General features: G+C 48.1%; 1 protein-coding gene across 1 annotated transcript in view; it reads left to right on the plus strand.

Annotated features, from left to right (window-relative positions):
- Positions 1-25,673, plus strand: part of LOC105308974 (nucleoside diphosphate kinase 7-like) — a 52,386-nt gene that overhangs the window by 24,760 nt on the left and 1,953 nt on the right. Inside the window, exon 5 of the mRNA XM_023525924.1 lies at positions 1,864-1,971. Within this exon, the coding sequence (XP_023381692.1) occupies positions 1,864-1,971 (108 nt within the window). The remainder of the gene's footprint in view (positions 1-1,863; positions 1,972-25,673) is intronic.

Below are 25,673 nucleotides of genomic sequence, written 5' to 3' on the forward strand. Positions count from 1 at the left end.
CCAGTTTTTTTCACTATCTTCCGGGAAAGGACTCTCCTGGATGGCTTCTCACCCAGCTGGCCGTTTCTTTTCAGTGTCCTTTGCTTATCTCTCCTCATCTCCTTGACTTTTTCACGATACAATGTCCCTTTTTCAATGATACTTATGGCCTTCTTGATCTTATCCAACAGATAACTTTAAACACCATATATACCAGACACATGCCAGTGACTCCCACATTGCTGTCTACAGTGTGGAGGCCTCCTCTGTGCTCTAGACTCGTGACCAACCATGCATTTGACAACTCCATTTCGATGTCTAATAGGCCAGTGGTCCCCAACCTTGTTGGCACCAGGGTCCGGTGCTCCCATGAGAATCTAATGCCTGACAATCTGAGGTGGAGCTGAGGCGGTGATGCCGGCGCTGGGGGCAGCTGCAGATACAGATGAAGCTTCGTTCACAAAAAACAGTAAAGAAAACTCAGAGATAAGCTACATACTGAAAAAAGATATCGGCATCATATATAACTGAGGAAAAGTAGACTATATTAAGAATAACAATAAAAATAATAACCCAATAGAAAAATCAAGAAAAGGCAGGAGCAGGCCTTTTACAGGAGAGGATATATATGGAAAGACTCACTCAGCCTCTTTAGCAATCAGGGAAATGTGGACTGAGGCCCCATTTCACACCCACCAGAATGCCAGCATTACGAAGTCAGCCAGCATCGAATGCTGGCTTTCATGGGGATGCGGGGTGTTCTTGGGCACCCATGGTCGAGGGCAAATTGTTACAACCTTAAGAAAATGGTTTGGCATTACTTAGTAAAACTGAATATGTACGAGCCGTAAGATTCCAGAAAAACTCTTACACGTGTACACCAAGAATGCTTGTAGCAGAATCGTCTGTGATTGCGTGTGTGCATGCAAGCTTGTGTGTCTGTGTGTATGTGTGAAAGTGAGACAGAGAAGGAATTAGGTAAAAGTTCAGATGTTCATCAACAGGAGGTGGACGCAGTCTGGCCCAGCGCACACTGGGGTCTGCACAGAAATAACAACAAATGGCAGCATACACGTTAATTTGGATGGATCTGAAAAAACCATGTTTTTACAACTAAACAAGGAAATCTTCAAGTGAAATTTATATCAGCGGTTGCTCCTGGGTAGAAATGGATGGGACAAAATAGGATGGAGTACACAGGGGCCTTTAAAGTTATTGTAAGACTTTAATTCAGCTTAATAGTGGGTACACAGGTATTTGTTTTATTATTTTTTAAATATGCATATATATCAAATACCTTTTGTATACATATTTCAGAATTAAAATAGGGTTTTTGAACATTTTTTATTTTAAACAAAAAAACTGAGTAGGTCATTAATATTCCCATATCTTTAATTTTTTTAACCTCTTGTTTTTTTACCCCCAATTTTATGGGTTATTTGTAACCATTTTTCCTCTCAGTGTGAGCTAATACTAAGTTGATACAACTGTAACATTAAAAAAACCTTTAAAAATTAATGCCGTCAAACTGGTTTATTTCAAATCGAGTTGTTAAGACCTGTTGTCTATAAAATGTGAGCCTTTCACAGTTATGAACTGGGATCATGTTTTATGTGACTCTCATAATCTGGTAAAGGAGATCTAGTTATTATTGCCCCCTAATGTAGACCACAGCGGACTTTATGTTGGGCCACAGAAAACGCCTTAAGAGTGAACTGAAGATTTTTCTCAAAGTTTTCATACATTCTGGCTATTTCCAGGAAAAATCGGTGTCATCAGAGTATACGTGTGTTTCATGAATAACCCAAGTGTTTTGTGCAGCTGATATTTTTCTGACTAGCACCATACCCGGCTTTAACCCACCTGCTAATGTGTGTTCACTAGGAAATTGCCCGGCATTTGCGTCCTGAGACCCTCAGAGCAGTCTTTGGAAAAACTAAGATCCAGAATGCTGTTCACTGTACCGACCTGCCAGAGGACGGCCTGCTAGAGGTAAGATGCAAGCATCCTGTTCCCAGCCCAGGCTCACAGATAATCTCGGCGGTTCTGGTGTGTGAGAAAACTTTAATATTCCTGGATCACTCCATCACTTGGCCATCTGGTAAGGATGCTCCGTATGACTAGATAGTCTTCAAAGAATTAAGATTTTTTTTTTTGATTGGCATATATTATGGTTTAAAAATAATTTACAAAGTAGAAAACTACATCATTAATTAAATAACGTGAAATTTGTTTTAAAATCAGGTAAAAATGCTATTACCATAAGTCGCTAGTCATGAAAATATGTCAGTGAAATTAAGAAGCCTGATATGCAATGCGATAGCATGAAAAATCATAGCTTGCCGACTCCTTATACGTCAGGTTCTACCTTGAGAAACACTTTGTGTAAACTATTTCTCGTAATCTCCACAGCAGTTCTAAAAGGTTGGTATGTTTATTCAGGAAAATGAAATTGAGGCTCAATGTGGTTAAGTAATATCCTCAAACAGCTCATGTAGGACAGAATCATGTTTCGACTTCTTATCTGTTTAATTAACTTAAAATAAGAATGAAAGAATTATAAGAAAATCTAAGCGAAAATTGGTCTGATTTGAGGTTAAGAAAGTCACTTCTAGGCCAAAGCAAAGAAACTTTAAAGGAAGGATTAATATTTTTTTCTTATAGTTTTTAAATTTTTTGTGTCAAAAAGGAACTAATAAAATGAAAAGACAAATGATAAATTTAAGGGATTATAGTTAAATGACAGAAAAATGATTACCATCCATAATACATGTCTCTTTGAGTATTATTTGGTTTATGTCAAATCTATCCGTCTTTTTTTACTGCTACCTTTGAAGTCGTGTAGAAAAGCCTTCCCCATTTCGTTTTCATTTTCCTGCATCAAAATGTTCAATCCACCTGGAGCTTATTTGGACATCTGGTGTGAGGTGTAGACCTAGTCACCCGTCACAACACTGTTTACTAAATTCTCCCTTTCTTTCATTGTCGGTCCTCATTTATTGGATGCTTAGGGACACCTGTGCCTGATGTCGAACTTTCGATTGTATTCCATGGTCTGTGCCAGCAAAACGCTGTTTTTATTACTGTAGTTTATTTATACTTTAAGAAAGTTTTCTTGGTTATTCTCTTAAATTCATTTCTCCACATGCATTATATGAGTTTATCGAATTCTGTACCCCACCCCCACAGGATGCAAACGGGACCTTGACTAACATTACGACATGTTTATAGATTAATGTGGGGGTGGCGTGTCTGTGAGAGTAAGTCTCTCCAACTGCGTATATGTTACGACTCTCCTTTTATGCAAGTGGAGTCTGTGTGTGTATGTGTACACACACACACGCATACACACACACACACACATATGTGTCTTGGGCATAGCCTATTAAATTTATTCTCACAGTTTTTGTTTTCTTTGCTGTAGAGAATGACCTTATTGGCTCTATTTAGATTTTCTCCTATAATCCAAGATGTTAATCTGCTAAAATCTTATCTAAACTCTGTGCCCTGATATGAAATATTGACATCCTTGTGAAATGTAAAGATGTAACAAACTTTACTTTTTAATTACTCAAAAGACTGTGTTTGTTTTAAATTTTCACCTGTTTTATAAATATTCCCTTCACCTATAGCTTAGGACCTATAGTTTAGTTTTGAATGTAGTATTCGGTGAAACGAAAATATTATTAATCATGAGATTTGTGCCCATTAAAAATACTATCTAAGGTGTGCCAGTTGAAATAGATTAACACGCCTGCAGTTCACAAAGCTTTTTACTAAATGATTAAAATCTTTCTAACCGAACTGCACGGGAGATTTAATTGCAAATTAATGACTGTGTGGTTTCGAGAATTAATCAAGAAGTGGAAGTGGGTGTTCTAACAGTCCTGTCGGGTGGCTGATGATTCATGGCGTGACCTTGGGTAAGTCACTTTTTCTTTCCAGGCCTCACTTCTCTTATCAGTGGACTGGAATCGAGAATGCTGACATAACCACGGATGTTCTCTTAGTTAGGGATTAACTATTCGTAGATTACTTGGCTTTAAATGGTGAAGTATTATAAAAACACTTACAGGCCAAACGAGTCACCTGCTCCCAGGTCTTGAAATTCAGAGCAACACAAAGACAAGCTGTCTGAGCAGAGAAGCACTTTGTACTGAGAGCTGCTGTATTCTTTGAAAGGCAGCTCCGATCAGACAAGATGCCAGGATGAAAGGCATAAGCCAGAGCCATCGCGGTCCTCCGGGATCATGGCTCCCTGACGATGTGGCAGGCAGGGAGAGCGAGGAACAAGTTCCTCCTTCTTCATCTTTCCCCCTTGTGGTGTTTACTGGGCTAAGTGTGTGCCAGACATGCAGCGCTCAGGAAGTATGGTTTCAATTTGTATTTTGTCATCATCCATTACTTTTCCTACCTATCCTTATAAGAAGCCATTACAGGGTGTGCATTACTTGCCGACATTGTGATCGGACTTCAGAATCCAATAAGGCATTGCCCCTGTCTTCGTCGAGCTCATTACAGGTTTTAGAGGTCAAGAATCTTGGCAGGAAAATAGAAACCCAATTTCTCTGGATATCCTAACTGCGACACAGCCACTCTTGTGGTCATAGGAACGAATGACAGCATCTGTCGCATAAGGGCTTCTAGGATGTCATTTCGCTGGCACCGTTCCCTGACGCGCTGTAGGTAGAAGCTGTGCAGACCCGAAGCGTTCCTGGGGAAATGGGTAGCTTAACTAGTGAAGAAACACTGTTTTTCTATTAATGGCAAAGAACTGTTGAAGTGTCACTTTCCCTTTGTGGTAAAGCACATGTGGTAGGGCGGAGACCCTCATATTGCTGGTGGCAGCTAAGTGGCAGCGGTTGCTGGAAGCTGTGGGGTTATTCCACACGATTTGTCCCAGAATTTGACTTCTTAGTGTCCAGCCAGAGGAGGAGGCTGACAGCAGGATTGCAGAATGCACACCTATCTACACGGGGCTTCGTTGAAGGAAAATTTGGGGTTGATTAAAATCGGAAACATTACGCATGTCTAAAGCTCTGCCTGATGTTCGCTCCTCTGAAAAGCTCCCGTGACACCTGTGGTGTGCGTCAGGGTCCGTGTGTGTGTGTGTGTGTGTGCGCGCGCATGTGTGCATGCATGCGCATGCATGCATGTGTGCGTGTGCACGTGTGTGCATGTGTGCGTGCGTATGTGTGTGCATGCATGTGTGCGCATTTGCATGCACATGCATGTGTGAGTGTGCGTGTTTGTGTGCACATGTGTGTGTGCGTGCACGTGTGTGTATGTGCATGTGCGTAGCCTCACGCTTCCCTCTAATGCAGCCGTGGGGCCGAGCGTCACACGCTCCGTGCTCCTGGGCACGTCACCCGTTTCCTTGCACCTAGGTTTCCTGATCCCGCAGGACGAACATAATAGCGGCGCCCGCCCTGGCGGGTGGCAGAGCCTGGCACGCTCGTGGCCACTGCCGGGGAAGTGACCGCGGCCGCGCTCTTACCGCGCGGCGTCTGTTTACCGATCACGTCCTTCCTCACAAGCCCGAGTTCTCACACGGACGATCCCGTCTTGCCTGGAACATACAGACTCTTCAATAAATCATGTTGAAGGACAAGCAGGAAGCGTCTGCGCACGTAAATCATGGTTCATGGACTCAGTGCGCCGGCACCTAAGCTTTGCCCTGTCGCGCGAGCGAAGACCTACCGGCCGGGCCCGGGCCGGCGCCGCGCGTTGCGTCCAGTTCTCGCCTTCGTTTCCTTCGGCCTCGCACCGTTCCCCGGACGCTCCCCGAGTTCCGTGGCCTCGGCCCCTTTGCAGGTTCCTGGCAGAGTCTGAGTCAGTCCATGGCCCATTCCTTCGCTCGTCCGCTCTGCCGGGCGGCTCCCCCTGCGGTTCTGACGGGTGGACGCGCCGACTCGGCCGCGTGGCGTCCGTCGCTTCGGCCTTGTCCGTTTACTGACTCGCGTCACGTCGCGTGCACCGCCCCTCGGCCCCGCGTCAGTGTCAGCCCCTCTCTCGCGTGTCACCGACGATCCTTCCGAGGGCCTGTTTTCGCTTCTCCTTGCTTTCTGTACCTTTTCCAGAACTTCACTGAAAATAATGCGCGTGCCTTCCTCCCGCATTGCTGCTGTCGTCTGTTCCCAGGACCGTCTCTTTCTGAGGAACCGAAACTGAAATTCTCCAAGTTGCTGAACGGGTACGTAGGAGGAAGTTCGAGTATGTTTGAATTTTGAATTCTCTACGCCGAAATGATGCGTCAGTTGTTCATTCAGATATTTTTTTAAAATTCAGAACACAGCAGTGAACAGGACGCGTGTTAGCCGCTGCCCTCACGGAACTGGGTGGCGTTAACCGTAGTAATTGTGCCCTAGGTGATGAGACTGTGGATCTCGCCTTTGTTTTTCTTTTCTAAATATTCTGTCACTTGGTTACATCACTTTCGTGATTATACTATAAAAATTTAAGAAGTATGGAAAAGATTTCATCATATGTGTAGTTGATTGAAACAAATCTGACTTTCGCTGTCTAATTATTTCTGAATTGATTCTTGTACTGGTACAAAACTAGTTACTCAGGCATTAATCAGAGATGAGCATAGGTGTAGAGTGACGAAGACGATTGGACAGGCCTGGACTTCTCGGCCTCTGCACACAATGACACTCGTAGTTTAGTTTTAGTTTTAGTTTCTGTCTTGAAGGAAGAGTCGTGAGTTTTACTATTACGTTGTCAAAGAAGAAGCAACTCGCACGAAGACAAGAGCGAAGAGCTTTCTCTGAAGAGATCTAAAAATAGCTCAGTAAGGCCTGTGCTTTGACCTCGAGGTGGAAAATGGCAAGAGATAAGGCTGGAAAAGTCAGCAAGGGCCTCGTACAGACAGTATTAAGACATCTGAACTTCATCCAGATGGCAATAGGAATCTGAACAAATGTTTCACACGGGGGGAACAGTCACACCTGTGTTACAGAGATGGCTCTGGCCGCAGCGTGGAGAACGCATCCACGTCGGGGCGGGGGGCCAGTCTGGAGGGAGGGTGAGCGGTAGAAGGCTGTCCAGGTCATCCAGGGGGAGATTCTAGTAGCCTGGATGGATTTAGCAGTGTGGACAGCCAGAGGCAGTGCGTTTCAAGAGACATTTAGGAAAGAACTGGCAGCCTCGGAGACCGACCGGATGTGAAGGGTGACCTGTGGTAACGAGACGAGGTCGAGGCGTGTCCCCACGCGAGGCGGTACAGAGGCCACCGTCTTCACCTGTGATACCGCAGTTTCTGAAAAGCAGAGTTTTTTCATAGGTCTGATGGCAAAGCCTAACCTGATCTTACTTATGACGGTGTAACTTTTCTGTAAGCCACTAGTGTGACTGTCCACACCGCTGCAGAAATATTAATGTATTAGACTACGGGGACCGAACCAGACTCCTTAGAGCATTATATAATATGTAGCGTGTGTACCATATCACTATTCTGCATTTCAACGTATCTGGCACCGGGAGTTTTGAATAAAGGATAGTAAAGAAGGTTTGAAGTAGCTGTGGAGAAAGCTGATCACAGAGTATAGATTTATGGGTGATATTTAGGATTCAGTTGACTTGGGAGACTGCGTGTATCGTAATTTGATTGTTTTCCTGACAAACAGTTGGACTGATGCAGAGGCGAGGTTTTCACAGGCGGGCGCATTGAGGAAGGGTCACTGCGGAAGTCACAGAGCGCTCGACATCAGAGCCGAGGAAAGGCGTGGTGGCAGGAGGTGCTGGAGCAGGGGAGATGAGGACCGAGGGACCGAGGCCTTCCCGAGCCTGTCAGACAAAGACCCCCAGAGTCGCAGGGAGGGCTGCGGTCAGGTGACATATTTGTTTAAAGTTTCTGAGGTGGGGCTTCTCAGGTTCGGGGTGCCACAGAAGTGGCCGGCAGTGTGGACAGAGGGCCGGCATCCATCACGGGGACACATAGGCTTTGCTGTTTAGCGAAATTAAAGTCACCCAGGATTATGGCCGGAGGCAGAGTCGGGAGGAAGGTGGTGATCCAAAGTCAGAAGTTTGCAGCAGAAGAGAGAAGTGGCCCTGAGAGGTGACAGCAGCAAGAGGAAGAGAGGACGCGGCCCCAGCAGAGCCATGGAGCCCCGGGCCCCTCCACGGCGGGCGGGGGTCCTGGACGTGGCCCTGGGGGCCCCCAGGGAAGCGATGTCTCAGGGACGTCCAGCTCCATTTCAGGACGGAGGCCTAGGGACGAGGTTCAGGGTTCCAGGGCACTGACGTTGGTACTGAGGTTCCAGAGCGGGTGTGAGGAGCCGTGGGGGGAGGGGAGGGGCCGTGGGGGGAGGGGAGGGGATCCCCGTGCCACGGAAGAGCAGCCGGGTAGCCGCCTCGGCCTCCACCTTGGTGTGTGGGGCATTACAGGTTAATAGTTTTTTCTGGTCCCTAGTAATCAAGACCGTCAAATTAGTGTCCTAAAAGCCAGGACTTTCCTTTCTCTGGTCTGAAGCGGCCGCTGAGCCTGGTGCGGCAGCTCCATGGAGCGTCAGGAGCCCAGGCCCCATCTGCGTGTCCTGCCTGGCCACTCTCGGCATGGGCTTTGCTGCTCCCAGGGTGACTGGCCGATCTGCAGTTACCACTTCTGTGTTCTAGGAGAGCAGGGGCCAGCGGTGAGGACCGCCAGCCCCGTCGGCAGCCCCCTCCCACCCCCTTTCAGAAGCGTTTCCAGAAGCCCCACTCAGCCCCTTCTGCTGATGTGTTTGCCGGGATTCAGTCCCACGGCCACCCCCTCCTTCAAGGGGAGCTGGTTGGAAACATTGCTGCCTCCGGCAAAATCCAGCTTCTGCTGGAAGGAGGAAAGGGAGGCAGAGAGCAGGACCCGCCGCAGGCGGCCAGCGGGTCGGCCGCCATCTAGCGAGCGACCAGGTTTCCAGCAGGATCGGCCCCCTGGTTTGATCGCGTCCTCCCCCGATCAGCCTCTTCATCACCTGAGAACTTGGCGGAAATGAAATGCTCTGGCCTCCCCCCGGCCTGCCGACTCAGAGATGCTGGGGGCCGGTCCCAGCCCACGTGGAAGTCGATGAGCGGGTGTGCAGTCACTATCATTGGTTATTTTTATATTTATTATCATTGCCGTCTTTACCATTACTCCATTTGGCCATTGGGAAATAAATATTTCAGAGTCAGAGGGCAGGCTGTGACTTTTACGGTGCGTCCGCTACGTGCCGGGCCTGTGAAGTGGGGTCTCACTGTCTGAAACCACCGAATTCTGTTTTCACCAAATACAAAGCACACGCTGACCTGGTTTCAAATGTCGTTTTTAAATATAAGTCAAAGAAGCCTTTCTGCGTTTAGCATGGCCCTTTACGACTGACCATTGGGTTGTATTCCCTTACGATATCGCCGAGGTCAGCACCCAGGCCCTGGCCTCAGGCCACAGCAGCGAAACTCAGTCCCTCGGGTTTTCTTGCCCAGCTTCGCCTTCTTGTTGCACAAACTGTTGTCTAGCGCCCGGCTGCAGAGTAAAACTCGTAGACGACCCCTTGCGTAGCCAGGGTTTGAGAGGCAGAGGCAGAGGCGCTAGTAGGGAGGGAGTGGTGGTTCGCGTAGCTGAGCAAAACTTCCCTTTGCTCCTGCTTATTAAACACGATCAAAGCTTTCTTCGTCCCCGCCGAGTGATGCTTCTTGATGATCTTCATCTTCATGATGATCTTCGAAAACACTAACAATTAACATGAGTGCATAGGGTCGATTCTTGGTCATTTTCCATAACGGAGAAATGAAGGCGTTTGCGAGGGCGCCTGAAGCCCGGAGAGACGCCAGCGGCCGTTTGTCCACTCATTGCAACCTGGTCACCAGGTGGCGTTTTACGTTTTTGGTAATAAGTATCCAAGTGGACGTTCGATTTGCTCTTTTACTCTTAAACTCGTTTTTTCTTGGTCATCGTTTTTAGAGCACAGAAATATTTGTTGTGGGCTTAAAATAAATATTTAATGATTAAATAAATCTTTAATGATTGAATGAAGGGACCCAAAGTCACAGACTAGGAAGAACTTAAGACTGACTCATCCCAGAACTATATAACCTAGATTTCGCAAGATCGTATCATAACCAAGTGTAACCCTCTCGCAACAGACAGAAGTGTGTAAGTACTGCAGTAACCTCTCTGAGTTAAACATTAAACGAATAAATTAATACGCTCACTGGGGCTCTCGTTTCCAGCAATCCTAGAGTCTCTGCAAGAACCTGCAGGATAACTGGTGTCGTGTCCGCTGTGCGTACAGGCGTCCTGTGAAAGGAAGGAGGTGCCAGGCCCAGCGCAGGCAGGGCCCGAGGCTCTGATCCTGGTCTCACGTCAGGGACAGGGGCCCTTTTAAGCTGAGGGACGTGTGACTGTTCACCTAGCACGTCGGCTAGTGCACTCACACGGCCACCGCCGAGGTCCAGTCCCTTGGTCTCCCTGTCTCTGAAAGAGCGAGGAGGAGGGCTGCCCTCTGCCCTCTGCCCTCCGACCCCGAACTCTTGCCTTTGGTGTGCACACCGCTTCATTTGTCAGCCAGCGAGTAGGCATGATCTAAGTTACTCAGTAACTCGCAGGTGACTGATGAAGTCCTCAGAGGACACAGAAAGGCGCCGTCTCTGACCTAGTCCACTTCATCCTCTCTCCCATTCGTAAAATGCTGCTGCTGCTCTGTCTTTGGTTTCAGAGTGAAAGCCGCCGAACGCACTGCTTGTTCTTTGCGTTAGACAGTTGTGAAGATTTCTGCTTTCACGAGCGAGAACAGGAGTCATCGAACAGAAGGGAGGCTTGAGGCCTAGTGTTCTCAGAACACATGCAGGAGGAGGTTTTGCAGGTTCTGTAAGGCTTTTAAAGAAACTTGGAATAACGTTAGTCCTCAAATGCCAAGTGCCTCTATGACCACATAATTCTGTGTAAGCAGTTTTCTGTGAGATCATTGTGAATAATCGTGATAACGATAACCAGTCCATTCTTTAACCTGAAGATACCTTTAGCCATAAAGGTAGCAGCTGGACACCATCTTGCAAGCATCTTAGCCACAGCAAAGTCCACGTGTTCTTTCCTTGATGCAAGTATAAGTGAAATCTGGACTACTGTCGTTACTAACTCTTAATCTTATCCTGGACAGATGTTTACTTCCTATAGTCAGGAACTTGATGCAATTATGTGTGCGACTAAGTTTAAAAGCTATGCCGTGAAACTGTGTTAGCTCCTTCATGTCATCTGCTTATTAATTTTGTAATTTTGCGTATGGGATGATATTAACTAGCTTCGGGGGTGCTTGCTGTCTGCCAGGCATTGGAGGTACATCGACATGTGGAACTCTCACTGACGTTCATATCGTGACCCCGTTTACAGATGAGTAAGGAAAGCACAGAAGGGTCAAGCGACTTTCCCAAAATCATACAGCGAGGACACAGCAGACAGACGGGACCCGGCAGTTGGGTACAGAATTTGCACTTGCTAACCCTGCCGCCTTTATGTGATAATCGGAAATGCGACGAGTGTGTTTTCTCCAAAGTCGTGATGGAGTGGTGAGGGAGGCAGAAGAATTAAACTTGGGGACAACACGACAGAATATTTGGCCTCCCTCGAAAATAATTAGGACGATTGCATAGCCACTTGCGTTTTATCCTTAGTAACGTCTATTTTTATTCACAAACTTGTCCCCCTCAGTTTTAGCTGAAAAATATAAAATTTTTCCTCAAAGATCCCCCGACCGGCAGGCCACCTCGTTCCCGGGCAGGCCTTGGCTGTACTCTCGGTGGCATGTAGGTCATCGTCAAGGAGCACGTCCGTTTTTGCTCACTTTGGACAGAACGCCCATGTGTGCGGCCCCACATCAGCGCGGCGTCCAGATTTCTCTCTCGTGGTGTGGACGTCGGCTAGGAAGTCCGCCTCGGAAAACTGTGGCTGATTGTTTGAAACCCAGACTCGCGTGTCATTTAGGACAAGTGTGCAGCCTCTGGCTTTTTTCTCCCAATGGTACTGGATGCTGTATCCCCCCGCCGCCGACTCCCCTCTCTCCCGGTGTCTACCGTACCTGCCGTGCACCGCGTTCTGGCTCCTGTCACTCACGTCATGCACTGTGTGCCCACAGCTGGGCTCTTTGCCTTTTTTGTGTCTGAGGGTTTTAAAAATTCTCTTTTCCTACTCGATTCAGCTTTTTCGTTTTTAAATTTGGATCAGCATCTGTGACGGCTTCTGTCTGTCGCGAGCACAGTCTCCTTGGGTGGTTTCAGCCCTTTTTACTGGCCCTGTCATTTCACGCAGCCTCCCACGGTAGAGGGGCGAGGCGGGGCTGGAGTGAGCTGGGGCGGGGAACCAGTGTGTCACCCCCTAGTGGGATTGAATGTAGTCCCTCCATGGAAGCTTCTGTTGATGCTTCTGTGCCCCGCCTCCACCCCGCACCCTCACTGTGACAGCAGATGACTCTGGCATAAGGCGGGAGAGTCCCAGGGAAGGTAAGACAGAAGGGTGCGAACTGGCTCCTCAGACTCTCTCAGTCACGTGTTCAGAGCCCACATGCGTCATGCTTATAATCTGCTGCGTGGCGAGTGCTAATCCTTCCATCATAACTACCGGCGCCTCTGGCACCAACTGTAGAGTCACACGGAGCTTAGTCTACTGGGTAAATGAGTAATGACTGCAGGTTTAAAATGGCAAAAAAATAACGTCTTTGCTTGGACTATCAGTGTAATAACCTTCGGTGCAAAGTTCTCCTCGCCGCTTGTGGCACATTAACTTTCTGGTTACTGTTCAGTCACCACTGAGAGCTGACGTCTGCTGCTCGCCGTGCACGAGGCAATGAGAGTCGTGAGACGGCGTAGCAGGGCCACGAGCCCGGCAGCGAGCCCGCCCGCGGGGCGTGGCGACGGCCCCCTCCCAGCATCGCCTGCCACCTGTCTTACCCGGAACCCGTTCTTCCAATGGCCGTGCGGCGGCTTTCTGTCGTGGACACCCATGCAGACATTGATATCGTAGGCTGCAATTTTTTCTTAGGGTAGCGCAACTTCATTCCGTGTCTTCTGTGTCCGCGCCTTTGTTGATGACCATCCATTGCAGACAGTCAGTTTCCTTACTCGGATTCTAGCGGGTCTCATTTAAGGGATATTTTCTATGGATTCTCTTAGCTCTTCTGCCATTGTTAGTTTCGGTTCTTCTACACTTTCGGTTAACATACGTTTATTGAAGATAACTTAAATAACGGTGGAAGTGGCATTCTGGGCAGAGGAAATGGTACGTATGCTAGGAAACCACACAATTTGACATATCAGAGTTTAAAATAGTGTTGGAGAATGGCAAGCGAGCTTGGAAAGGTAGCTAAGGATCAAGTCAAATGATTGTTTTATGCCATTTTCAGGAGCTTGAAATTTTTCATAGGATTAGTCCATGGCCCAACCGCCCAAGATTGTTTGCAGAATATTGTAAATATATTCATTTTCTTGGAAAAAGCATCCAAAGCTTTTATCAGATCTCGAAGTGTGCCACGATTCAAAGATCGTTCACAATATTCACACTGAAAGGTTTTAAGTGAGTGAGCATAGTTTCATTAATCAGAATGGAGTAACACGTTCCCATTTCCCCATTTCACGTCATAAATTCGATGGACAGAACTACGTCAGGTCAAAGATTAAAGTTGCCAGGAAAACTCCTGTCGACGGCGGGTCCTCAGATAACGTTTCATTCAGCGTGGTTTCATTCTAACGTCGATGAGACATCGTAGGAACCCAGTGCTAGTTTACATCAGTCCACAGATGGTAAAACTGGTTTTGTCATCGGTCACGTCGCTTGAAGTCACAGAGCCTATCGATGACGCCGAGGCCTCGCACAGCCCAAACAACCCAGATCCGGTCACTGAACACATAGTTCATTGAGCCATCTTCTTGAATCCTTTGTCCTGGCATCACGGAAAATTTTCCAGCCTTCTCCAACAAGAGTGTCAGATCTTGGTAACAGTTGTTCATAAACGGCCTGTGACACTGCGGTTGGCACCGAGGAGACAGGGATCCAGAGAGACATTGTCCCTGTTCAGAGCTTCGAGTTTACTGAGGAAAGGAGACATTAATCAAACAGTCACAAAATGAGCACATTCAGACTGTCATCGAAGGAAGGAGGGGACAGAAGTGCAGTAGGGGACGAGCATGAGATGACCCCGGGGGCAGAGGGCGGGCCTAGAGGGCTATTTTCATGCGATGACGAGCTTGGATCTTTACCCCAGGAAGGAGAGGCCGGTGGTGGGGGATGGGCACCGACCTGGTGGGTCTGTAGCGTTTAGAGGTCTCCCTGCTTGCCGTGTAGAAAATGAAGTGAAGGGGGACAAGTGGGGAGGGATCGTCACATAATATGTAAGCGTGACAACTGAAAGTACATAGACGCCATGCACTTGAACTCATGGGTCGTCACACATTTGCTGTCGTTTCTCCGTATGGAAAACACTGAGGCTGAACTCGTGGCTCTGCGCGCTCAGACTCCCCAGCAGGGAGCTGAGGCAGGGATACCCGAGGCCCGGGGACTCTGAACTGGCCCCTGGGATGCCCTCAGCGTGCCACGCAGAATCGGCACCTCCTTTGTATGCCACCCTGTGACAAAGACTGAGAAGTCCTGCTCTAATCCTCGTTCTCTGCACCAACATTTCATGGTTCTAGCTTTGGAGGAAATCAGATTTCCACCTCACCGCCTCGTTTTCCCCGAGGGCAGGGGCCCGCCTGCGATCCCGCGCCTCGGCGTGTAGGTCGTTAGTCTCCTAGCCGGTGACGCCGAGGTTTCCCAGCACTCACACTGCCTGTCCTTGGACGTCAGGTAGCGAGTTGTCATCACAGCCATCAGGATCGCAGCTGCTGCTTTTTCTGTCCTTTAGTTATGAACAGAAGGACATTTTGTCCTTTCTCGATGGCCGGCAAAAATGTATTGCTCTAAGATATCAAACATCTTCTTCCTGAAACTTGAAGCTGGAAGCTTGAAAACTTCTGAGGAGTGAGTTTCCAGGGAAACGAGACTTATTTTATTCTGGCTAAGCTGGGAATATCGCAAGATCAGCATTCCTGTTCCTAAGTCAGTCCAAAGTCTGTAAGCATACAGAAATGATGAGTAGAAAGAGAAATCAGCTGAGCTTTGAATAACTTTTACTTGATTTGAACTTGAGGTCAAAGGTAAATCAAAAGTTTAAAGTTGAATTTGCCTCTGGCCATGCCACATGGGCTTCCATCAGTTGTCACTAACATCTACAGCATGAGGCAGGCCGAGTGCAGTGATTCTGAGTGCAGGCTCTGGAGTCAGGTGGCCTGAGCTCAGATTCCCACCTTATCCACCCACCACCTCTGTGACTTAGGAAAAATAACCTTTCTCAGACTCATTCTCCCTGCTTGCAGAATAGAAATAAGGATGTCTCACAGCCGGCATTAGATGAGACGATCTGTATATACAAAGGACTCATCATCGAAGTTGGTTACGGAAACAAACCACTCGAGGTGTTTCAGCAAGAAAGGGACGTAGTGCAGGGGAAATCGGCGGAAGGGCGGGGACGCCGTAGGCCGACGGTTTCACGCCATGTCACTGTGATTGTGACCCAGAGGTCAGGCAGCTGCCCTCACTGCCACCGTGGCCACAGCTGCTGACAGAGCCACGAACCTGATGACAAGACACTACCAGACTCTGCAGACCCTTCTCTCTCTCTCTGACTTGCTTGCCGGCACTCACGGCAGTAAGATGGCCTTTGTCTTGCCTCTCTCCTCCAGATTTCACATGAATGCATCTAATCGGTGGAGCCTAACTGGTAACAAGCACCTTTGCTGCAAAGGAGTTTGGGAAATGTAGTTTGTAGCTTTCCAGATACCAAATAGAGGATGAGATGGAAATCGAGATATCCAATCTAAGTATCTGCCACAAGGATGTAGCTCGGGTGCCCGACGAATGATTGTTATTGTTGGTTTTGCTGCTGTTGGTGTATTAGTAGCAGAAGTACAAGGATGTCACTTAATAGCAACTCATAATTTCCTGTGTAAGCTTTTATTAACCTTTAGAGATTGATTGGCTTCTATACTTAGGGGATGCGCTGAGGATGCACTGCAGTTAAATATAAATCTTTATCTATGTTGCGAACCCGTTATTTCTAAGATCCTTTTTTTCTCCCCAATAAGATGGTAGTAAATAATAAAGCAAATTTCTATGTATTGTCTGGTTCGGTTAACACGATAACTGAACTAACATAATAGAACTCAGTTCAGTTCACTTCACTGTTTAGTGATGGTGTGTGCCTTACAGTATTCAAGTGTAAACAGCTAATCAATCTTATCTGCTAATGTTTTGTTGAGGATGTTTGCATCTATTTCCATAGAGACATCGTTGTTTAGTTTTCTCTTCTTGTAATGTCTGTCTGGTTTTGGTATTTGAGTACTGCTGGCCTCGTAGAATGAGACTTCTGTCTTCTGAAAGAAAATGAAACACTTGGTAGAATTCACCAGAGTTAGCAGAATTCACTCAGCTGAGCCTGGTGCTTTCTGTTTTGGAAGGTTATAATTATTGATTCAATTTTGTTAATAAATATAGGCCTCTTCAGATTATCTATTTCTTCTTGTGTGAGCTTTGGCAGATTGTATCTTTCAAGGAATTGATCCATTTCATCTAGGTTATCAGATTCATGGCATAGAATTTTTCATAGTATTCCTTTATTACCTTTTCCATTTCCATGGGATCTGTAGCGATGCTAAACTTTCATTTCTGATATTAGTAATTTTTGTTCTCTCTCTTTTTCTCTTAGTCTGGCTGGAGACTTATCAATCTTACTGATCTTTTTTGAAGAACCAGCTTTTGGTTTAATTGATTTTCTCTATTGATTTCTTGTTTTACATTTTACTAATTTCTTTTGGTCAAAAATATTTTAAATTAAACCTAAGGTTAAAAATTTTTCATTTTTTGCCCATGCCTTTCCAGTGTCATCCAAATAAGGATATAATTTTTAAAAGAAAGATATAAATAATAGATTTATAAGCCAAAGGAAATGAAGCAAAGAATATTTTTCCTATTCAGAGTGACATATAAGGATTTTCACTAGTTCTTTGGAAGTGATAGCAAATCGAATGATGAGCATTTTACAGCTAGAGATTGGATGACTATTTTACATTCCACCAAGATGAATATGTATTATTTTTCTTCATCTAAGTACATGCTGTTTTAGCCTTCCAGTACTGCCATGCAGGCCTCTGGGGCATGTTTTTCCCCTAATGCATTCAAAGGTTAGATTTAGTTTGCCCCAACTTAAAAATGTTGCTTTATATTTAAATCGGTAAATCTAGACAAAAACCAATAGAGAATAACCTGTGCAAGTAGAGATCAGTATTTTTGACTTATTATGTTGAGTATTAATTTCCAAATTAGAAGCATGATAGAGTTTTACAGTCTCGCTGAAGGACTCCAAAAATTCCATCTAATACTAACTAAACCCACAAAAAAGAGAAACACACCAGCTTAGTTAAAATTATAACACAGCGTGGATAAGTGGCTGTTCTCCCAGTGTTTTATGGATGTGGCAGGCATCAGGGCTAATTCAAACGAGTACTTATTTTAATCTCAGCTCCAGAGTCCTTAAACCTCTGGTTCATATGTCACGCTAAATTTTAAACCAGAGACTAAGTTTCTGCATGATCTGAAAGACTTCAGTTTTGAAAAGAAGCAAAGAAAGGCTTACATTAAGATTGTAGATTTTTATGGCCTGGTTTTGTTAATTAAAAAGCTATATTCTTATCATCTCCCCTAATTTAAATTAAAGTTTTAACATAATGACCTTTTTTCACTAAAAGAGGTTATTTTAAATTTCCAGGGTCAGAGATTCAGTAAGGTCTTGCCCTGACGCCCAGATCATGTGATCATAGGAGTAAGCTCCGTTTTTAAACTATCATCACTGGGGCTGCCCATTTAATTAACCTTCTTTTTGTTGGCTTTAAGACGTGGGGTCCCCATTCAGCATCCCACTAATCCTCCTCGGTTTCTTGTGTGACCACGCCGCGGAGGGCACATTGAGAGGACGCAAAGTGGTTAACGTAACTCTTTAAAAATATTACCAACATTGGTTATCAAATGAGTTGTGGTTTCAACTAGCAAAATCCATAAGGGAAGCATTTATCTAGAGTATTTTAGTCATTCTGACTCACTGCGGAGTCAGGCCATTTATGAATTACTGTGACCAGGTTCTAACGCTCTCGCTCCCGAAGGCTGGAAAATTTTCCATGATGCTACAGCAAATGATTCAAGAAGGTGGTATTTAATTTTACATGTAATTGACATTTTTTATCCCTAACCCACTCCAATGCCATATTTGTGCTGTATATTAAATGTGACTCTAATATCTTCTTTACTCGGTGGGATTGGCATTCTCACAGGAATTAAAAGTGCCAACTTCTGCATAGCTCTCATTGAATGTTGACATTACAAATGTCATTTACGAGAGTGGAAGAAGAGATTAAAATAGCAAAGCATTTTTCTTTCTTACTTGTACTGTAAGATGTTTGAAAACTTTTCAAAAGGAAGGGGGTCTCAAGTGACAGAGCTTTATCTCTTTTGCGTTTGGCGTGGCGGTGACACTTCTCTTGAAGTTCTGTCTCCTTGGGCGAGCCGTTCACCCTCCAAGCACAGACGTGGACTTGAGACCCCACACGCCGTCGCGGCCGAGCTCCCCCAGCCTGAGGCCCGTCTCCCTCCCCCCTGCTCTTCCTCCTGCCCCCTGCACGGGGCGATCGCTGCAGCGTTTGCTCCCTATTCTCTTCACAGCCCACGGTTCATTCGCCTGCCTCGTTTGCCTTAGTTCTGTTTTCAGAGCAGCCGTGTTAGTCTGCGAGGGCGTCGTAACGAGGTGCCGCGGGCGGGCGGGCCCAGAGGCGGGAACGTCCTCGGAGCTCGAGGCTGGAAGTCCGAGATGAAGGTGCCATGTCAACGTGGCTGCCCCTCCTGAGGCCTCGCTGCTCCGTGTGCGGACGCTCTTCTCCCCACGGTCACGTGATCATCCCTCCGTGTCGTCTGTGTCCAGTCTCCTCTTCTTATAAGGACGCGAGTCATGCTGGACGCGGATCCACCCTAGAGGCCGCGTTTTCACTTGATGGCCCGGTTAAAGATCTTTCTCCAAATACAGTTACATTCTGAAGTACTTGGGATACGTACGAACTTGGGCGACACAGTTCAGCCCAGAGCAGTGGCCCAGGATGGATCTCATGTTACTTGTTGGCCAGCGGCAGGATTCAATTCTTCACATCCTGTTGACCTCCTCGCAAGGTTGGAAGGTGCTGGAACCTTCCATTATGTTGTGGTGATCAGAGAGGCTGCTGGGAGGAAAAGAGCCTAGCCTCACTGGCCCCGAGGCTGTGCCTCCATCTCGGCCAGGTCCTCGTCGTGACAGCTCTGAAGGGCCAGGCAGTGGGATGCACCGTGCGCTGTTTACGTGCCTGACGTGCCAGGTGTTGTACGCAGCTTTGCACGACTGGATCCTTAAGCCGGTCCTGGAAGGTGGGGACCGCCAGCATTCTCATTCGGGGGCTGCTAGGCAAAGAAGTGCCAAGAACGGAACGAATTAGAAGTTTTATATAGAGCAAGAAGTGAGGAGGGAGGCCGTGACCGGCTCTGGTTCAGCGGCTCAAGAATTGAGCCCCGAGACCTCTGAGATGACCTTGGCCTTGCCCCGTGATTGCCGTAGTCCCAGGTGGCTCCTCTGTGTCCAGCGTCATGTTCTCATCCGGGCAGAAAGGACTGAAGGCCCGAGGGCAGAGGGATACAGCCAGCTGAGTGGGCCTGTGTTTAAGGGACTTCCCTGTAAGTTCTGTACTTGCCTATGTGACATGGGTCAGAAATGCGTCACGGTCCTCCCCTCCCCCACACGCGATGGCGGCTGTGCTCTTTGCTGCCCCAGCAGAATCCAAATTCTCTTTATGAAGGTGGAAGGGACAGTGAGAATCGGGTAGGCGCCGCACATTGATTTTCAGTGTGGTGGTTGCCGCTGCCCTTTCTGCTGTTATCGTGAAGCGCCATCATCTTTCCCTCCTGAAACTTTCCAGAGGAAGACTCCCGAGAAGGATATCCCTCTGGTTTAAAACACTTCTCGACTCCGCCGACAGTAATCTTGAACACAGCACCAGAGAAGCGTGTGGCGGTGGGCTCGCCTGTGTTTGGAACGCTTGGGTTCTGCGTTAGCCGCCGGCGTCATCAGAGACTATGAAACATTAATTGAAGTAAATTACATCGAGACTTTTGATGGGGCCAAGATAGTTCTGCCATTCAAAACAGGGCTGTGAACTAAGAACCAGGCTACTCTACGTGAATTAAACTGATAAGGCTTTAAATGACTCATGATTTTATGCTATTCCAGAAACTCAACGAACTTTTGGAAAATTTATGGGCCGCTGCTTTTCTTGTTTGAAAATAAGATTAATTCATGGTGGAAAAAGTATTTGTCTCTCTCATACTCGCCTCTTTCCAGAATCCTTATATATCTGCCTTTGTAAAGAGGAATATAGCCCCTCATTTCCTCCCCTCCTGAGCCCTCCTCAGCTCTTTCCTGCCCTAAGGTGTTCGTTGCAGACCAGCCCTGGGCTTTGCTGGCCTGGGACTTTCTACTGTGTCGGCCTTTCTGTTGTTACGTCAGCATGTTTGGCAGGAGGCAGTGATGGAGACGGGGTGAGGAGCCAGCTTGGAGAAAAGAGCGGGCAAGACGGGAATGAAGAGCAGAGACACAGAAACGCGCGCTGCGGACAGTGAACGGTCAGGTGTTCGTGGCCGCCTGCCTGTGACCGACTCCGGGATGCAGGCGAAGACGAGAGTGGCTTCCTCGCCCCGAAGAGTCCCCTGCGTGAAGGAGGGCGTTCCAGGCGGTGAAGTCCTTTCTCTGTCTTGGAGCATCCGGGAGGGGAGAGGGACCAGAGCCGAAGGCGTGCTGGCCCGGGGGGGCTGGATTGTCGCGCTTCACGTAATGCAGAGGGAAACGGGCGGGTGACGGGGTGCAGCTGGCCTTCGGGGAAGCCGCCTGCGGCGCAGAGCCTGCTTTGGGCAGTGACAGTGGTGGCGGATGGAGCCCAGGGCGTCTTCTTAGCTCTTCGGCGTGGTCTCCCAGGCCTCTGTCTACCCACCGGGAGCACTGGCCACCTCAGCGCAGGGCCGTTGTCCCCATTCACCTTCCCCAGGGCCTGTGCCGCAGACTCTACTGACACAATATGAAGGTTGAAATTTCACTCGAATACAGACAGCCAGGCTAACTCTTATGCTGCTGACAGAGGGGGCGTCTCACAGAAAACGTGGCGAACACCTTTTATAACATTGTCCCTTGACGGCTCCCACTCACCCTTCAAAAGATGCTATCAGCGTATGCTTCTAACCACGTTGACGTCATTCTTTCTTAAATCTGAAATTGTGTCAGCATTTGCTCTCAATTTGTTTCCAGATTTAAGTGAAAAAGCTCATCCCGACTCCCCCTCGTTAATAAATTCCGATTAGACGTTCTGTTGGCTTTGCTCCGTTATGACCTAAGAGCTTTTCTTTACTTTTCTAATATGTCTTCATACAAGTGATATCCCATCTTCTACATAAATTTCATGCTTTCTATTTCAATGATTTTCAACTTGGAGCTTTTCGTGCTGAGCCGTGTGTGAAGAAGGATAGCGATACGAATTCCCCACGAAACACCCGGCCTGCGGCGTTTCTGTCAGAGGGCCCTGTCACTCCCCAGGGTTCACGTCTGCTGTCCCCTGTGAGGTCAGTAGCAATGGCCGCCCAGGCAGCAGTTCCCCAAGGCCCAAGTCTCCAAGGAGCCACCAGGACACATTCCAAGATGCCCTTCCTGAGTCGCTCTGTCTGTCGCGTGCGGAGCTCGTTGCGTGAGCCTGCTTCGATTCCCCTCTGGTGAAGCCCAGGGGACCCCGTGGAAGGTGACCGCTGCCTCTCGCCCGCATCCCCGTTCCGCGGCGTGAGGCCTTACCCATCTCCTCGGCGCCCTCATCGTGCTGGGGGCCTCCAGAGCGCCGTACGTGCCGGCAAAGCCAGGTGAACGGGGAGACTTCCCTCTGGCCTTCAGATCACGGGCGACACTGTTGAGTGGCCTTGCTGCCGGCCCCGGCCTCCGAGGCACCCACTTTGCTCTCTCTCCAGGACAGGAGCTTGCAGCCCCACTGACATCTGAAGTATCGAGAGAGAGAATTATTTATCTGTACGTTACCGTGCAGTTCTTCACAGTGTGGTTCCCAAAACGCAGATGCTCTTTCCTGTCACTACAGAACGATGACGGGAAATCGGGCCACTAAAACAGTGCTACGTCTGTGAACAGGCCTTCGGGTCGCCCGGTCTCTCCCACGACGTCCGTTTCTGGTCTCGGAAACCGTCGAGGACCGCGTGCTGCCTCTGGTTCTCACGTCCCTTTCCGTCTTTGTCTGCCGGGGTCCTCTGCACCCCTGTGATTCGTGGGCTCCCCCCTGGTGGAGCCTCTGTTCTCAGAGCGTGATGGCCTTGCTCAGAACCCCTGGCTCATTGTCATACAGCAGCAGAGTGGGCCAAGCACACAGCATATTGGAGAAGCCATAAGAGTGATACTTATTACGTAGTGTTCACTGTATGCTGGGCACTGGCTTAAATGCCCTCCATGTTCTAACTCATTTAATCTTCGCAACAGCCCCATAATAGGCAGCATTATGTTACAGATGTGGAATCTGAGAAACGGAGACGTGACTCAGTCAGGGTCATCTGGCCAGCAAAGAGCAAGGCCCGGCTCCGCCCCTCCTGGAGCTGCTAAGCGGCGAAGGCACCGAGGGCGTTGAACAGAGCCGTGGGCCCCTGGGCACGTGCTTAGCTCTAAACCGCTGTTCCGTCAACTGAAAGATGGGACTAGCAACAGTCGTACGGGTTATACACGGTGACCCGGTAAAGCATTTGCTATGTAGCGAGGTCTCCATTTTTTAAGAAAAGTGAAATTTAAAAGGTAAATACTAAAATTTCTGTGGCTCATACTGAGATACGGCGGCTCTCAGAGGACGCGTTTGCAGTCAGTGGGGCAGGGAGGAGGGCAGAAGCGGCAAACGTCGGTTCTTAGTTTTAGATTTTTCCAGGGGCCGGGCAGGGACTAGCTATAGCCAAAACCACCTCCACGTCAGAAGAGGCCAAATAATGAGTCACAGAGCACAGCTCTAGAATAAATTTCTAGAAAGGACTCCCATGTCTTTAGTTACATTAGGAAAAAAGGTACATATTTCCCGTAAAGAGAAGGTTCAGTGCCATTGCATGCTGGGTTGGGGAGCAGTCACCCCCCAGCTCTAAAGAGTGGTCCTCACCAGCGGGCAGCAGTCGAGGGCTCAGGAGGTCTTTAAAAGAGACCTCTGAGGCCGTGGGTGGACAGAACTGCCAAAGGCTGGCGTCACTTTGATGTGAAATCTCTGTTTTGTCTTTGAACGTTCAGACACAGCTTCTGTCCCTGTGGAGCGGACCAGCGTGAAGGAGATGCTCCTAGCACTTGGTTCGGCTTTTCGTAGCATGTAGATTCGAGGGCACCCTGGGCCCTGTGGCTTTGGCGATGGGCAGGGACGCGGGGCCTGAAAGGTCCCTCTGAGCCCTCCATCCGCAGGGCCCTGGACGCCCTGTCGCTGAAGCCCTTAACCCGAACGGCTGGCCCCCGACAACCGTCAGGCGCCGCGGTGAACAGGTGGCTCCCCCTTCACCCACGGGCCACCTCCCACCCGGGCCGGCACGAGGGGAGGACCTCAGACACTGCTCGTAAGAGTCCCGGGTTTGTGAAAACCAGTTCTGCCGAGGCTTTGTGGTGCACGAGCTGGAGCTAGTGCGTCAGGGCTTTATTATGGCGCGGGCCTTTCCTTGGGCTGCGGGCATTTGTGGCCGAATACAAAGCTGTATTCCGTAGTCACTAAGAGGCAGGACCTTAACCGATGCTTAATCTCTCAGGCAGACCGAAGCAGAGGTCTGGCCGCCTTCGTCCAGCCCTCTGTGCTTAACACTGGGTGGCATACGGGTGCCATGGGAGACTAACAGGCTCCTCCCCTTCCACTTCCCAGAGTGGGGCCCCCAGGATGGCACGTGACAGTCTGGCTGGTGCTCACCCCTCGTAAAGAAAAGACAAGAGGACATTTCTCTGTTGAATTTGAAACCCAGACCACTTTACTCACTCAAATGCTGCTCACCTGGTTCCCCTCTGTCCTCATAAGGCCCTTAGTCCTGGATTTTCAGAGTGACCCCACTTAGTTCTCCACAGGCCAAATGTGCCCTGATATTGAAGTGTTGCCGATCCTTTAAAAAGCCAAGCGTTTGAGCTGTCATTGGACTTTGAAAGATTCCGGTAACTGGATTTTCGTGTCTGATCACTGATAACGTTTTTTAATTTGGAGTTGGAGCAGTTCCCTCCGGTAATAAGTGCAGTTGGAGCAGACAGGGCAAGCTTTGTTCTAAAATAGAGTTCAAATGAGATTTTGCCCAAACAGGTACAGAACTGAGAACCTTGGTTTCTTTTAATGCTGTTTTTTGAGCAAAGGTGCTTAATTTCTAGTCAGCCATTTATCACTGTCACGATTTTTAGCATATCTGAGTACCAACGGAAACTTTTAGTATTTTTCTTTAAGTATATTTATTATTCTACTTAAATGGAAAATTAGTATTGTCCTTACTTGGAGGTCATAAAATAAACGCAATGAAAACGAGCCATTAACTCTAGCTGGGCGATACCGTCTGCCGAAGGGTCTGAGCCCGAGGCCCGCCTCCTTTCTCCTCAGACGACCCTCCTGGTGCTTTCGTTTCCAAGTGGCTCCCCGCCCGCCTCTGGAAAACGTGCCTTTAAAACGCCTTCCCTTTCTAGTCTGTGCGAGAAATTCAGCATTCGATTGATCGGACTTGGTGAGACCCCCTTTCTAAGTTGTGTAAGAACACCGCAGACGAGGGCGATGACAGTGACCCTCCACCCGAGAAGCGTCTCAGCTACTGAGGGACGGAGTGACCAACTGATGAGAAAAGATCAATAAACATACGGAAGCCAGAGCTCCGTGCATGTGCGTGTGCGCGTGCGCGTGCGCGTGCATGTGTGTGCGTGCATGTGTGTACGTGTGTGTGTGTGTGTGTGTATTCTCCCCGCTTTGGCATCAGCTTGTTCTCTGTATCTTTGGCTCTATTTCTGTTTTGTTTATTCATTTGCTTTTTAGATCCCACATTCGTTTCTGCCTTATGTCACTTAGCATCATACCCTCTAGGTCTGTCCATGTCATCACAGATGGCAAGATTTCCTGTCATATGGCTGAGGAACATTCCTTTGCGTACATGTTCTACTTCTTCATTCGTCTATCGAAGGACTTCCAGGTTACGTCCGTATCTTCGCTATTACTGCTAGTAACGCTGCGGCGAGCAGAGGGGTGCGTTTGAATTAGCATTTGGGGGAGTTGGATAAATACCCGGAATTGCTGGATCATGGAGCAGGCTTGTTTTTGATTGTCAAGGGGCCTCCATGCTGTTTTCATGGTGGCTGTGCCACCAGCAGTGCACGAGTATCCCCTTTTCTCCGCATCCTCACCGACTCTTCTCGTTTGTCGATTTATTGATAATGGCCGTTCCGGCAGGTGTGAGGTCATATCTCATTGTGGTTTTAATTTGCGTTTCCTTGACGACTAGCAATGTTTTCATGTCTGTTGGCTATCCGGATGTCTTCTTTGGAGAAATGTCTATTCAGGTCCTTTGCCCATTTTTTTAATCAGAT

This window comes from Pteropus vampyrus, unplaced genomic scaffold, assembly GCF_000151845.1.
Source record: "Pteropus vampyrus isolate Shadow unplaced genomic scaffold, Pvam_2.0 Scaffold649, whole genome shotgun sequence".
Lineage (NCBI taxonomy): Eukaryota > Metazoa > Chordata > Mammalia > Chiroptera > Pteropodidae > Pteropus > Pteropus vampyrus.